This window comes from Brachycentrus maculatus, unplaced genomic scaffold (genome assembly GCF_059751285.1).
Source record: "Brachycentrus maculatus isolate JH-2025_06_01 unplaced genomic scaffold, ASM5975128v1 h1tg000122l, whole genome shotgun sequence".
Taxonomy (NCBI): Eukaryota; Metazoa; Arthropoda; class Insecta; order Trichoptera; family Brachycentridae; genus Brachycentrus; species Brachycentrus maculatus.
The window spans coordinates 160,024-175,239 of record NW_028280875.1 but is presented as its reverse complement, the minus strand read 5'-3'; the positions used below and the strand labels follow the sequence as shown (position 1 = coordinate 175,239).

At 35.0% G+C, this 15,216-nt stretch overlaps 1 protein-coding gene across 4 annotated transcripts in view; it reads right to left on the bottom strand.

Moving 5' to 3' along the window:
• Nucleotides 1–1,233: 1,233 nt before the first annotated feature.
• Nucleotides 1,234–15,216, bottom strand: part of Synd (protein kinase C and casein kinase substrate in neurons protein Synd) — a 91,918-nt gene continuing 77,935 nt past the window's right edge. For 2 of the 4 annotated variants that reach the window (XM_088259968.1, XM_088259969.1), the window contains 7 exons: nt 13,214–13,440; nt 12,771–12,891; nt 8,255–8,362; nt 7,273–7,314; nt 4,740–4,912; nt 4,395–4,654; nt 1,234–4,206 (listed from right to left, as the gene is read on the bottom strand). In XM_088259968.1, the coding sequence (XP_088116094.1) occupies nt 4,094–4,206; nt 4,395–4,654; nt 4,740–4,912; nt 7,273–7,314; nt 8,255–8,362; nt 12,771–12,891; nt 13,214–13,440 (1,044 nt within the window). In that variant the 3' untranslated portion in view covers nt 1,234–4,093. The remainder of the gene's footprint in view (nt 4,207–4,394; nt 4,655–4,739; nt 4,913–7,272; nt 7,315–8,254; nt 8,363–12,770; nt 12,892–13,213; nt 13,441–15,216) is intronic. The other 2 variants (XM_088259970.1, XM_088259971.1) reach the window with 2 other exon arrangements.

Below are 15,216 nucleotides of genomic sequence, written 5' to 3'. Positions count from 1 at the left end.
ACGTTACATCAGTTAATAAATATGTGTTTATAAATAATATATACAGTGAAAAACATATATGTGGTCTTTGTATGCCGTATGCTTACAAATAATAATAAAAAATTACTCGCATTATAAAATATTAATAATTTTTCAAAACAACCATATTTACAAATACATCATTTTCAAAATCTAAAATATATTTTTAAAACAATGACAGTTACCTTCTGCACTTAAAATTAGAGATGCACCAACTACTGGTTTGTCCGACTAGTCGGCCATTTTGTAAGCCAAATAAACTACCACTATACCGAAGGAAAGGCGATTCAGTTGGCTTGGCCATGTACTCCGCATGCCTCCTGAGAGCCGCCATCAAGCTTGCCTCTTTTACAAGGCATCAGGTTCGCGCCGCCCAGGACGACCACTGCTGACAATTCGTCGGCAGTTCTCGTCAGAACTTCGGGATGCGGATCCGACTCGGGAGGACGCAAGGGAGCTGGCAGCCGACAGAAAAGCCTGGAGACAGTTTGTGGACTCCATATGCTCCACCTAGGGAGCGGATATGGTTTTAATAATTTTCAAATGGCCGTTTCTCAAAAGCGGGGAATATTTACAAACAGAAAAAAATCATCTTGCAGAACAGATAAGCTTTCAACAAATAAATACATATTTACAATGTTTTCACTAACACACATATTTTTAGGTTATCCTCCTGCAAACTTGCGGGGTTCTTTTCAGGGTGCTCAACTTCTGTACCACAACTCTCCAGAGTGGCCGAAATATCAGTAGGAGACAATATTACATGATAATATTACCTAAAAACAGTATTCTATTGACAATGATTGCGAAACTTTAACTTCATATTTGAATTGTACATTTTATGTACCTCGCTGATTACTTTATAATAATTATTATTAATTATTTTTATAAAATGAAAACTTTATTGCATTTTTTTAAATAGCCGCATTTTTGAGAAATAATGTGGTTTAATTTTTCAACCGGCACAGTAGGCGATTAATCGACTAAACCGACTATTCGGCGCATCTCTACTTAAAATATAAACAAATGAAAAACAATGAAATTATATTTCTGAATATTATTCTGATTATTTCCCCTCATCTTCACAAGTTCCTTTGAAAGTAATAGAGTAGCCTCTATTACACTGCAATTTTAAACTAATACTTTTGTCATTATTAGAAAAAAGATAGAATTGTGAAACATTCTCGAGAAATAATTCAAATAAAAGAAGAAAACAATGGTCAACAGCGGATTTATTCATAAATTGAACAATTTAAAAAATAATAATAAATCTAACAATACAATATGAATGAACTTATTTAGCATATAAAAATAAATTAAAAGCGATTTATTTAAAAATATATATAAGGAAGGAATATTTCAAACAAAATAATCGACACATCTGCAGAAATACATAATGTACAAACACATCCTTGTAAATTAATCTCGGTAAACCCTTTCAGTGCCATTTCCTTGCGCAACTTTCCGACGACTGTCATGTTTCTGATGTTGCGAGATGCCTGGATCAGAGGTACCTACCGAGGTTGATTCTAAAAACAGGCTTGACAGCTAATACAATGAAATTCTTTTACACGCATCTACCATCTGACGTTTCATGGTCAGTTGAAATCTTTGTTTATTCACTATGTCGAGAGAATAAAATGATAATTTTATAATTAGTGGGAATGGTCATATTACTTTAAAATCAATAATAATCAGGGCTCCAATAATGTTCCATTTGGCAATATGTGAAATTAATTTTTTTTAACAGGACGACAGCACAGCGCTTAAGAAGTCTCTCATAAAGGTGCATATATGAATGGTCCCAGTACAGAAGCAAAGGTAAAAACTACTAGAAAAATGATGAGTTTAAATAAATCCATTTTTTTGTATGGATTTTCATAAAACTTTTCAAACATGAGCCATTATTTACGCAACGTCAATGTGACACATACAAATGGTGCTTTGCAATTACGCAGACCTCCAGTTACAAAGCTGCATGCTGATTTGACGGTGGTTCGAGTGAAAACAGCCATAGTCTAATTCAAAATTGGAGTAATGGTTAAAACAAATGATGGTCTGCCAGGTACAGCCAGTGTGGGACTTAAGGATGGAGATAATACATCATTACAGATAACATAAGTACAGTAATTAAATTTTACAACCACGTATCATGCTATCACAACATAACATAAAAACAATTTTAACATTAATATTTTATTATTTGCAGTTTGCAGCCCTCACATAGAATGAGGGTGGAACTAACTAAAATAATTCAACAAAAAAGATGTGAGAAATTTTTATTTACATTAAAGAAATGTTGAAATTTCTGGCAAAAAAAAATCTAAAATGGAGTTTCTGTAGCGAATATATAATCACAAACACCTTTATTGAAGATTTATTTTATTAAATTACATCCTCTCACTCCCACATACACAAAAAAATTAAAATATAAAATGTATTGAAGTATCTCTTTGCGATAGGTATAACTACAGAATACCAAAGTCAATTTTTAGATCCCCTAAAACCCTATAGAATTACACGTTATAATGAGAAATATTTACTTTAAATTTGGGTTTTTCATTTCACCATGTTAAAAGAATTAATAGAAATTCTTCAATGCCTCTATTTTATACAAATAAAGATTATAACTTTTGTAGCGCTGTTTACACGAAAAATTTATCTCTAGGGCGCTCTACAATTCTGTAGGTAGCTTTATGTAAATGTCCAAGGGTTTAGTAACTGGACGTGATGTAGTTTTGGGTAGTTCCGGCGAACACAGATGATGATGATGGATGAGATGAGATGCGGGGATTCTATTCAAATAACAATAAATAAAGAAAACAAAGTGGTTGATTTATCATGCTCTTAAAATTCTTTCAATTTGAATCTTTTGACATTCATTCTTTTTTTTAAAGAAAAATATATATAACACATACCATATATCTAAATTCACATAACAATCAATATTAGATATTAATAAAAATAACACATACACGAATGTTATGTTTAAAAAATCAGAGAATTAAAATGCTTCAGGAACGGAAGTTTATACTATCTACCATAAATGGTGCATAGGGCACTGCGTTGGGGTAATAAAATGTCATTGTAAGATATAAGCATATTGAAAATGAAGTTGGAAGCCCATCACTGTGATGACAGTACAGCTAACTATACTAAACTTACAGGGGATTCAATTGTTTTTTTGGTATTTCAATGAGTTTTCAGGGGATCCAATACATATGTATTTCTAGTAAATCTAGATTATCCTACCATCTTTTTACAAACATAAAACATAGAAACTATGTATAAATAGCTAATGCCGTTTTACCAATAAAATAATACATATATGTCCAAAGTTACCTAGTTTGACTCGTGTCACACAATTATATTTTTAAAATATTCTTTTTTTGAAAACCCAACTCTGATATATTTGAAAAATACATATGGCACAAATATCAACAACAAAAAATAACAAAGATTATTTGATGTTTTCGATGCAATAAAATGTACCGCTTATTGTAAAAAAGCCACAAATCTTTAGATATATATATTTTTAATTCGATGGATGCAATTTATCAGAGATGGATATTATTGAAAATGTTCAAATATTGTAGAATTGTATAGAGCTATAACAAATATCAAAAACGGTTAAATGTATCCAAAATTCGGTAGAAAGAAATTGACTTCATTCGATGGTCAAATGTTTATTTTATCAGAAAGGTACAAAAATCAGAATAAAATCTGTCAATATTTGTATCAAAATAAATAAATACCAGGTATATGAAATATAACATTTGCACCAATTTACCAAAAATACATAATTTTAACATAAACAAATCTGCAAACATAATTTAGCGAATATACAGCTACCCGAACACTATAATTTGTATGTTTTTTAGTCTGAAACCCACGGATACAAATAAACCGTATAAAAAGAAATGGCAATTTGCTTAAAATTACACGGATTCCAATAAGAAAAAAAAATATCAACCAAATTGTTTATATAATGTAATATTATACACAGAAACGGATGCGGGTCAGGCGGTAATGTTCCCCGACTCATCGGGGAGGCGTGCGGGGAATGACCGGAGGGTTAGTGTCCCACGGGTTCCACGTAGTTGGCGGGGTACAGTCCCACTCGCCCCTCCTTCCTCCCCTTGCACCAGCCCTGTTCGTCCTCGTCTTCCAGTTTTTCAAATAAATCACCTGCAAACAAATATATTAAAGACCGGTTCTGAAACACAGACTTAACCACTGCGAACTTTAACTCGAATGACATAAGAAAGCATAAATGTTAATGTAGTATAGTATTTATTTATCAACATAAAGGCATGCAAGACAATAGTGTGATCCTAACGGTAGGTTAAGGCTTACTTATGGGCCGGGTAACATACCCTGTCTGAAGCTGAGCTCGTCACTCTCGGCGCCTTGGTAGTCGTAGAGCGCGCGCACGGGCACGCCCGGCTCGCCCGTGTCGGTGAGCGCCTCAGCCCCCTCCCCCTCCGCGCCCTCCTCGTCCCACTCCTCCTCCTCGAAGGGGTTGCTCTCCCCCTTGTCCCCCTTGCCGGTCCCGTTGCTGTTGCTCCCGGCCGTCGCGGCGCCGCTCGCGCTGTTGCCCACCGGGGCCGCGCTCCGGGTGGGACCCGTTCCGTTCCTGCAAAACAACCCGTTACTTGCGGCTTACATCAGTATACGTCCGCTAATAGAGACCGGTGCGAGCGGAATACGGATGTACTAACGTGATAGCGGTGCTTCTCTGCGGAGAGGAGATGGTGGGTTTCTTGCCGTCCACCACGGTGGGAGCCGATATCTCCAGCTTGTCGGGTTTCTCCTTACTGTTGGTGAGCGTGGCTCCGACGCTACTTCCCTTGGAGGAGGTGGACGATGGCTTATTGTTTGAAGCCGGCAGTTCCTACAGAAAACCCACAAAATCATTATTCTACATTCCATTAATAAATGACACTGCTTTTATGTGCAGTCAAATTAATTGAAGTCTAATGAAAATAAAACTACAGCTTATTTTGTAACTTTAGTTTAGAAAAACAATCAATAAATATGCATATTTCAAATGGCCGAGGATACAAATGCGGTAATTAGTGAAATAACCAAATGGCTAATAAATACAAGTGTACCGATTGTATTCTAATTTTTATAATATAAAGTAACCAGTATGTACTTAACAGTATAAAAAATTTGATCTCTCAGCATTTTTTATTGTAATTTGTATTACATTTCTAGGCAGGAAGGCTTGTACATTTACTTCTGTCAAATTAATAAAATCACAGCAAATTCTTTAGTATAGTAATTAACATAACTAAATGGTATTTTATTAAACGCTCTTTTTATTTATTTATTTATGTACCAATGATGAGAAATGCCTTTTTGAAAAAAAATATTTTAGAAATTATATAAAGGGTCCGCCAAATAACATTTTTTTTTTGAAAATGGGGCGCAAAACATCGAGTGTAGCTTCGGCTGTGTGGCACGTAGCGCCGTCCTGTTGAAACCAAATGTTGCCAATATCCTCCTCTTCAATTTTTGTGAACAAAAATCCGTTCAACATGGCCCGATAACGATCGCCATTGACTAACGGCCACTCCTTGCTCATTTTCAAAGAAAAATGGCCCAATTATGCCTCTGGACCAAAATCCGCACCAAACAGTGACTCGTTTTGGGTGTACCGGCTTTTCAATGTATGCGTGCGGGTTTTCTGTGCCCCAAATACGACAATTTTGCTTGTTTACATACCCGCCAAGATCAAAATGAGCTTCATCCGAAAAGATGATTTTTTTGGCAAAATCGGCATCTTCTGTAAGTCGAATGTCGCAATATTTCCCAGCGTTGTTCAAGCGTATACACAACCATATTCGCTCAGCGGAAGGATAAAACTAATTATCTGTCAAATCAGACATGAGCTAAGTGTTACCATTCACGAAATAAGCACTAGTTGAAAAAAAAAACTTTAGATGGCGGACCCTATACAATTACATACGTATTAAAATTTTAGATACCATACGATGATTGAAATTAAACTTAAACTAAGTTTTGGAAATGGTGCTCAAGTAGCTGATGGTATAGTCATCAGTCATAATCTATTCCGAGGATTGATGTATTGGATGTACCTATAGTATAGGTTCTATAGAACCGCTAGTGCATTGTTATTAAACTTAAACTAAGTTTTGGAAATGGTGCTCAAGTAGCTGATGGTATAGTCATCAGTCATAATCTATTCCGAGGATTGATGTATTGGATGTACCTATGGTATAGGTTCTATAGAACCGCTAGTGCATTGTTATTAAACATTAACTAAGTTTTGGAAATGGTGCTCAAGTAGCTGATGGTATAGTCATCAGTCATAATCTATTCCGAGGATTGATGTATTGGATGTACCTATGGTATAGGTTCTATAGAACCGCTAGTGCATTTTTATTAGTTAGACTTACTTAATTTGACTTACAAATACATGTCTTTTATATCATTTTTTCCCCGAGGACTATTGCAATATTTTGCTCTTTTTTTCACTAGTAAAATGAGAGAAACAGACATGAGATTTGTCAAATAGTTTTAAAAAATGGCTTTAATAATTATTAAATACATTAACTTTGCAAAAATAATGTAAATAAATGCATTTTCACATGGTAAAACATTGTTAATAAGAGAAATATGTAAATTGTTAAGAGTTAGTTCCTAAATTACAAGCATTTTTAAATCTTGGCATCAAAAAACTGATAATTAGCTTCTTAATATAATAATGGAAGAATTGACATAAACGGAAATAAATATAAATACTATTTTGGTTAGTATTACCGCTAAAGATGTTCTACCCAAAACCCTGAATTTCAAATATATTAAAATATCAGTCGTAAAAAATACTGTAGTGCATTTTTTCATATTGTAAACATAAAAATAATTGAATTATAACAGCTGTTACAACTTGCTACAATACTTGAATACATAAAAATGTGAGGTAATAAAAAATTGTTCCGAGACGTACCGTGACATCTATAAATAAGTGATGGACAGGTGTTTATAAAATATTTCTATAATGTAGACATATTAGTAGTTTATGGAATCGCAACTTGCATTTGAAAAAGTGATCACCGGAAAACTTGTGCGAAGAGTACTTCAGGAGGATAAGGTTCTATGTGTTGACAACGTACCTAAGGACAGCCAACCATTATCAGGACCTTATCCTTCCGACGGACGGACAGACAGACAGACACATGTAGGTATAGTAAATAGTGTGCGGATAAGTGTGAAACAATAGCAAACCTTATTTTTCCTCAACGTGTAGACACCGACGTCTTGCGCACTCTATAAATGCAAGTGAAATGCAAACGATATAAAAACCATGCAAAAAATAAATCTATTAATATGCGATTGAAGCATTGCAAAAACATAATCTGTGGAAAGCGTATACATTAGTTAAGAATATCAAAAGAATAAAATTATAACAGAAAAAAACTAAAATTAATTCTTTCACCGGGCAAGTTATTTACCAAATTTTAAACTGTTTCTTGTTTTCAAAAGATTTCTTAATTTTTTACTATAAAAAAAGAAGTGCTAGTTATTGCCACCCTAGACATTTTGAAGCACATATAATCAATATTGATTCGCTATCAACACAGTATAAACTAACAATTGTGATAAATTTAAAAATTACATCATAAATAAAAAATATTTCAAAAAAAGTAAATTGTTTCCAAAAACTATGTGCATGTGTTTACAATAGCAGAAACATTTTTGCTAATGTCAGTATTTTATTTTATTTTAATAATGGCAGTATTTTCATAGGATAAAAACGGAATATTCTAAATTTCAATATGCACTAAAAAGTTACCATAAACTAAGGGGTGAAATTATAGTTAGAAATTGTTAATATCATTTGTTTTTCTTGGAAACAAAAATACTTCCAATCAATTTTGATAGTAAATACAATAGAGAGATTTGTTTTGTAGACAGATTAAACCTTTTTTTATCTTGGCTGATTTATTATTTACATGAATTTAATTTAGTTAATTGACATTCTGAATTTGCCATATTTGCTTATAATTTGACTAAAATATTTAGTTTTTGTGCTGCGTAATTAGCACTTTTTGCTGGCGATTCAAACCAGAATAATAGATGTATGGCAAAATAACTCGCGCGTGTCACGTCTATCAGCTTATAAAGAAAACTGTACAGACAAATATGCCAAAGTGGAAATGATATTGTATTACTCTAAAAGAAAATAATAAAAACAAAGGGTGGTTACATGCAAATCTTCTCCGACAGGACGTTGGTTGATGAGGGTGATGGGTCCTGCGGGCAAACTCTCCTTGGACTTCCCTTTAGCTATGTCCCTGAACTCCTCCGTATATTCCTACACAAACAGTCGGAGGTGCCACCGATCACGGTTCACACCAAATTCCATCGGCGATGTCAGAAAGCCATAATCCACGTAAAGACACCCGGTGTTATTGTTAGCGCAGGTGAATCGGAGCGATTCATATTGACGAACAGTGAAAAGATCCAATTTGTCCAGTTGTCGTAAAATGGTTGGCACGAATTCCAATCATTTTGTGCGGAAGGCAAAATAAAACGCAGGCGGCGAAAAGGCGTCAACATAAAAAAAAGAAAAACAAAAATAATGTAAAAAATATCACACATGCTAAACAAGACTCGGTAAGGCTCAATTATTAATGAATTCTTTGGGGTTCAAACATCACACACATTTTTCATTTGAAAAGATATTTTTAACACACTGTTAATACACTTAAAACAATTTTCTGATAAAATACAATTTAAACACTGAGACAGTATTTTTTTTTTCATAAATTTATGTTATTTTTATTACCTAGCAAAGTTATAGTGCTCCAAATGTGTCTCCTGAAAATTGGCCATCCATGCCATTTTGGGTGATGACAGTCAATATGATAATGCACAAAATATATATTTTTTAAAAACTTTAATTTTATCACTTTTGTCACGACAAGGCGTTGAAAAAGGAGGTAATATTACGCAGAATAACATAAAAGTATACATTTAATTTTAACTTGTTGGATTCCTATCTTTTCCTTTTTGCAACAATTGCAGATATCACCTTATCATATAATGAGCAACAAAACATATCTGTATGCCCATTGGTTGTTAAAAAATGTCAAAACATGTGTAAACTTAACATCAACCAAACAAAGTTAAAATATAGTGCGCTATCGGTGAGCCAACTCCCCAATCTTTACAGTGCTATCAAATATAATCTCTTCCATACAACTATACATGAATCTTACCACGCAGTAACATTACAGTTTGTAGAGATGCTTCATACATTGCCGTACAAGTGCCGTAGAGTCAAATAAAGTAAACATAAAATTATTGTCCATTAAAAATATCAAGAGTTCAAGTACAGCAAACCAATTTTTGCAGGAGAAGTCCAAAATATCTCGCACAATAAATTTATTAGCATGTTAAAAATTCTAATGATTCAAATAAAATATAATGATATGTAATAAATTAATGACATGTAAATTTTACATAGAGCAAAATATTTTAATATTTTAATATTCTTCTATTGTTGACTCCAAATCTTAGTTCACACCGTAACATACTGCGCACATTTTAGGTTTTCATTCATCAATTTAATATCCAAAGTAAAGGAGAAAGTGCGGTACATCGCAGAACGAACCGAGTCTACGCCGATGATATATGACGAGTGTATGTGCGAGGGTGCCAAGAAAAATATTTAAAATGATCGAGCATCCATCAATATAATAAGGCAACACCAATAACCATCAATTCTTTCTACCTAAACTACTAAGACTAAAGAAAGACAAGTACAGATAATGCGTCTACTCTAACTATAGAGTATACTAATACTACAGAAGAAACAAGCACTAGGCAAAGGTAATACAATATAACTAGGTGTTATTTCTCCACTACATTACGTAGCAACATGCAGAAATGTTTGATCTCGTACCGTGCGGTACAAGTATTATACTTTTACCTCGTGAACTGAAACATGAAACCATCTCGTGACGAGACGGAAGGCGATGACAGACGGCAACAGAACATGGCACGACAGACAGATGAGACTATTTGGCTAATTGAACATTGCGCTAATGACCGAGTAGATGAACATTGCATTACTGACCCAGTTGAGGGACATTGCGACACAGAGTATGGAATGGTCCTATCGAAAGCGTCAATATTGGTGCACTTGGTGGCTCGCTTCCGTATTCGCAATCCATTACTAAAACAGACATTTATTCCAGAAATCTATTTCTATTATGCGCTGGAATAGGTTCCAACTTTGATACCGAGATTATCAGTATGATAAATGATAAATAGACAGAGAAGATAATTATTGAAATTATTTGGCACGCAGTAGGCACGAAAAGTTGCATCCCCATCTATAGATCTGGAATGCATATTTGCTGAGAACTTGATATAAAAAATATTTTAAAAAAAAAACAATTTACTGTGATATGTGCTAGTTTTTTTTAAATTTAGAATAAATATCTGAAGATAATACACATCAAATTTACAATATCATTTTGAGTATTTTACTTTTGTTATTTTACTTATATTTCATCAAGTTTGAAAGCAATTAATTTTCATTCCCAAAATTTGCTAATTTGGGCAAGTGAGCTCAATATGAAAAAAGGACATTAAGTACTTAGAAAAGTATTATTATTTTTTACTTAACCGAGGACGTTTGCCAGTGTCAAGTATTTGACGGCATATTTAATACATTTTCTTTAAAAAATCACTGAAATTCCTCAATTCAAATAAGTCCGGTGCATGAACTGATTTGCAAGGGTGGGTATTTTAATATTAGCGATTAAATGATGAATGTTGTAATTTAGAAAGTGCCTCCGAGTGGATTGTAAAAAGACTGCGAGCACGGAAGGCGGTTGCGTAGGTTTTGAGTGCGCCGTACCAAAAATCCACTGTCCACCCCCGCCGAGATGGAGCTGACGGAAGGCGCGACCCTCGAGGCCCAGCGACCCGCGCTCCTAGCGAGCGACAGGGACGGCAGCGCGTAGCGAGCCGCGTCCACGAAGCGGACAGTCTGCGAGGGCAGTAGCTTCGTCCTTCTCCAACAGCAGGTCGCGCATCGCTCCCGCTCTTTCTCCTCACCGGATTCCTCCTCATCCTCATCTTTCAGCACCGGCGACTTTCAGAATACAATTTTCTAAATGCCATTTTTATACAGATTGTACAGTCGGTGCAGCAACATCATACAGATCGTACATTGACTAGTCACTACAGGCGATGCAACATCATCATACAGATTGTGTGTATAGTAGTCGTACACTCGGTGCGCCATTATCATAGAGACTGAACATAGAATAGTCATACAGTTTAAAGCGACATTGTCATACTAATTGCACACCGAACAGTGACTACAGTTGGTGCGGCCATGAAAGGTGTCAATTGTTGCAAATGAAAGTAAACGGTATTATTGTGTTCTAAGATATACCTGAAGAAATTGCCACATTAATGGCAATTGAAACCAAGAAGTGAGATATCAAAATGCATATTTATATTGGTAAACTGATCAAAGGCAATGAGTGCTTTTTTCAATGTTGGAAAGATGCAAACATATCAAAAGGCCATGACACGACAGTCTTTTTTAGCTACATTTGTTGTGCTAATTTGATTATATTGGGGAGTAGCTGATATATATGATATATATGTAGTTGATATAAAATTGCATAGTAACAAATGTTGCTATCGCAAAATTGACATTTTAGCAAAGTTGTAGATATTTCTGAGGTCAAAATAACCGAGTTTAACTGGAATAAAAATAGCAAAGTAATCTTAGCACAGAAAAATATATTAATTCTGAGAAAAGCAATGAAGTTCTTGAAGCTAAAAGTTTAAAATATCTGGTTTAACTATCAACACGGCACCAAAGACAATTTTGCTAGGAATGTATGTAAAGTGGTGTAGCTAAGTGAATAAAATTCTGCGCATCAACGGCTAGATGTGAATGATGAAAAAAGCTTAAATATGCACCACAAGTGAATGGAAGTACTCATTATTTTGTTATAAACTTGTAATTCTGTCTGTTCTCATCTTTGAAAAAGAAATGTCAAATTTTCACTGAAAGAAATGTGCGTAAGAAAGAGAAGATCCGGGATACCTCCCGGAGAGAACCATCGTACCATCGTACCTCGCGCATGCCAGACTATGTGCGAGAGGAACGAACCATCCCCCTAGAGAACTGGGGTAGAGATGGAAATTATTATTTTCAGTACATAAATAAAGTACAATCTTTCTATTATTTTTGTGTTATTGTTGTAATTTAGTTATTTTTTTATATTACTATGTAGTTGTAAATAAAATACGGCTGGCTAAGTATTGCACTCACCTCAGTCAAGCGGGAATAAAATTATTATTATTATCCAAAAAACTGACGACAAAACCATAATTTACCCTTTACAAGAAATAGACGAAACAACCGCGATGTCTGTCACATCTTTTAAACCTATTTATATTAGCACGCAGAGCCCTCGAGGTAGTATTTTACTATAAACCCGCATATTTCCTGCGCTTGAATGCATTAAATCCTGACAGAAGTTATGCCAAAAGCAAGCCTGCTGTTACAAAAACTCAACATTTGCAAATATTTCACCAAGTTTTGACACTTTTCAACAACCATTTCTGCGCAAAATAATAATTGTCGGAATACAAACAGTGATTTGTGCACATGCCACGACACACATTTCATCATGCCAATAAGGAGATGGGTACGCTAGAAGGACGGGTTAGTCGGGTGGACGTACCTCGAACTGCGGCCAGGCCATGGCCATGTTGACTCCGTGGTTGTTGGACCACCACTTCAAGTCCTTCTGCTGGTCCGCATTGTTTATCGTATGATGTAACTCTTCGTATATTTGTGGTAATCTAGACAGACGAAACAAAATTAACATTTCGTTAAGTAGTAATATTGGTGTAATGGTTTAACTCGGTGTTAATAGTATTGTAGATACTAGCATTTTATGAGTACTAAGATACAGTCTGGCATGATTTCTTAGATGTTTCGAAAGGGACCGAAAAATGTATAGGAGAATGTATAGAGATTTCAGAAGTTAAATTTAACGGAGTGACAAATCAGATGCTGTGTCGATCATACTGGTCAAATACTGAACAGTCGATGAGGTCATTCCTCATTCTCTCGTCGACTTTAGAGTTGTCGGCATTCTCTCATGATCATGTGGATGCTCACACTGGGTCCTGGCTGATGTTGAGGCACTTGTGCACGGAGAACAGCAGCTGCTTGAAGAAGGTGAGTCTCTGCGCCTCCATAGCCTGGCAGCGCTCAAACACCACGCCCATATCTTCCATGTAGCGCGCGTTGTACGCGTCGATCTCCTTTAGCGCCGCCTCGTATTTCTCTCGCCAGCGCGCCGCGTCCTCGCGACTCTTGGACACGCGCTCTTGCATCTTCTTGACCTGTAATACCATACATCATTAACAACTACTTAACTACAATAAATTACTCGAAGCAAAGAAGAGTTCTGTGCTCCAACACGTTTAGAACACCCAAACAAGTTGCTCGCGACCAAACGGATGATAACAATCTGGTCAGATACATTGACAAAGATAAGGATCGCAGTTTTTCATTAGGATCTCTCCATGATTCGGTCACTGATTATACTGATACATGGATCAACACACATGCCTGGCCTGGTATCAGCTCCTTAGTCATACCATATTAGAGTGAATAATAAAATTGCTAGATTATGTTTCTCATAAATATCGATAAAATAAACTTAGTGTATCAATATACACAACCATTATTAATTTATTTAATATACAGAGCGATCGGATTAATGCAGTTTTATTTCTTTTTTACTCAAAATCGAAGTACAACACTTGTTTATCTTATATTAAACATGTCAGATTACAGAACCTCTTCCATACAATAGGCATTTACCATTTGTTTTGAAATATGATTAGAACATAAAACATGTAGGGTTAGTACAAAATACATATACAAGAGGAATTCTACAAATAAACTATTTAATATATATTTTATAGTATGTACATAAAATATAGGATAAAGGAATTTGTAGGTACTTTAATACAAGAAAAACACGAAGACGACATGGATCGATATAATATATTTTTGCCATTGTGAAATGGCAATTTGCATTCAGGTAATTATTTATGCATAAAACGGTGACTAACAATACCCATTATGACATCAAACAGCACTAATGTTCATGATTGAATGGTTCACCTTGAGTGCATCTGTAGGCACTAGTGGCATCACACCACACTGTGTATCCATTCATAGTAGTGTAGTGGTTAGTGTGCCTACGTGGAGATCTCAGGGTCAATCCAAGGGGGGAAATTAAAATATGTGATTTTTCAAACTAATATTTATTTAATGTCAATCTAGATCGGTACCTGAAGCCCGCGCTCAATTTACATTGTCTCGCCTTCACACAATTAACAACGGAGAAAAGACGGCATTAATAGGTTGCAGTGTCCTATGTATCGGGAGAGGAAGAAGAATTCTCTACAAAAAATAATTACTTCCCGATAGAACATTCTAAAAATGTACCAATTCAAGGAGTTGTTTTAAAATATTATAATCTTAAACTTATAGTGAATAAACAATGAAATGTTAAAAAAAGGAGTTTATATACAAAATAGAGGGAAAAAGTTGGGCATAATTGTCATGTTTTATTTTTGTCATATGTTTGTACGTGTGGCATGCCACATGGGGAGGTGGAAGTCAATTATGTAAATATATAGGTCAGGACACTTAGCAACGTATCGCAAGGCCCTCTCTCCAAACAATGGCTGAAATCTCGCCGAGAAACTGTACACGATGCGAGTGGAAGGTGGGAGGAGGATGGAGCGGATCCTCACTACAACACTGTGCCGGACTGACAACCTTGAAAACGTCACTCATCTTCATCCAGGGTCACGTAAAATCAATGCTTACATTGAAACTTTTATTTTAAAATGCTCCCTCTGGGTTTCGTTTTCTCTCAATAGAGACAAAAAATAAAAACATCTTTACTTAAAAATTTATATAATCTGTTCTGGAGGCATTACTTTCACATTTTATAATAAAACGTTTAGTCAGTTTAAACTTGAGTGTCTGTAACGTTACCAATAATTTGACAATATTAAAAATGAAATTTGAATGTTTTGTAAAAATCCAAAAAAGCATTTCATAAAAAAACCTTTTTTTGTTGTTGTTCTAGTTATGCT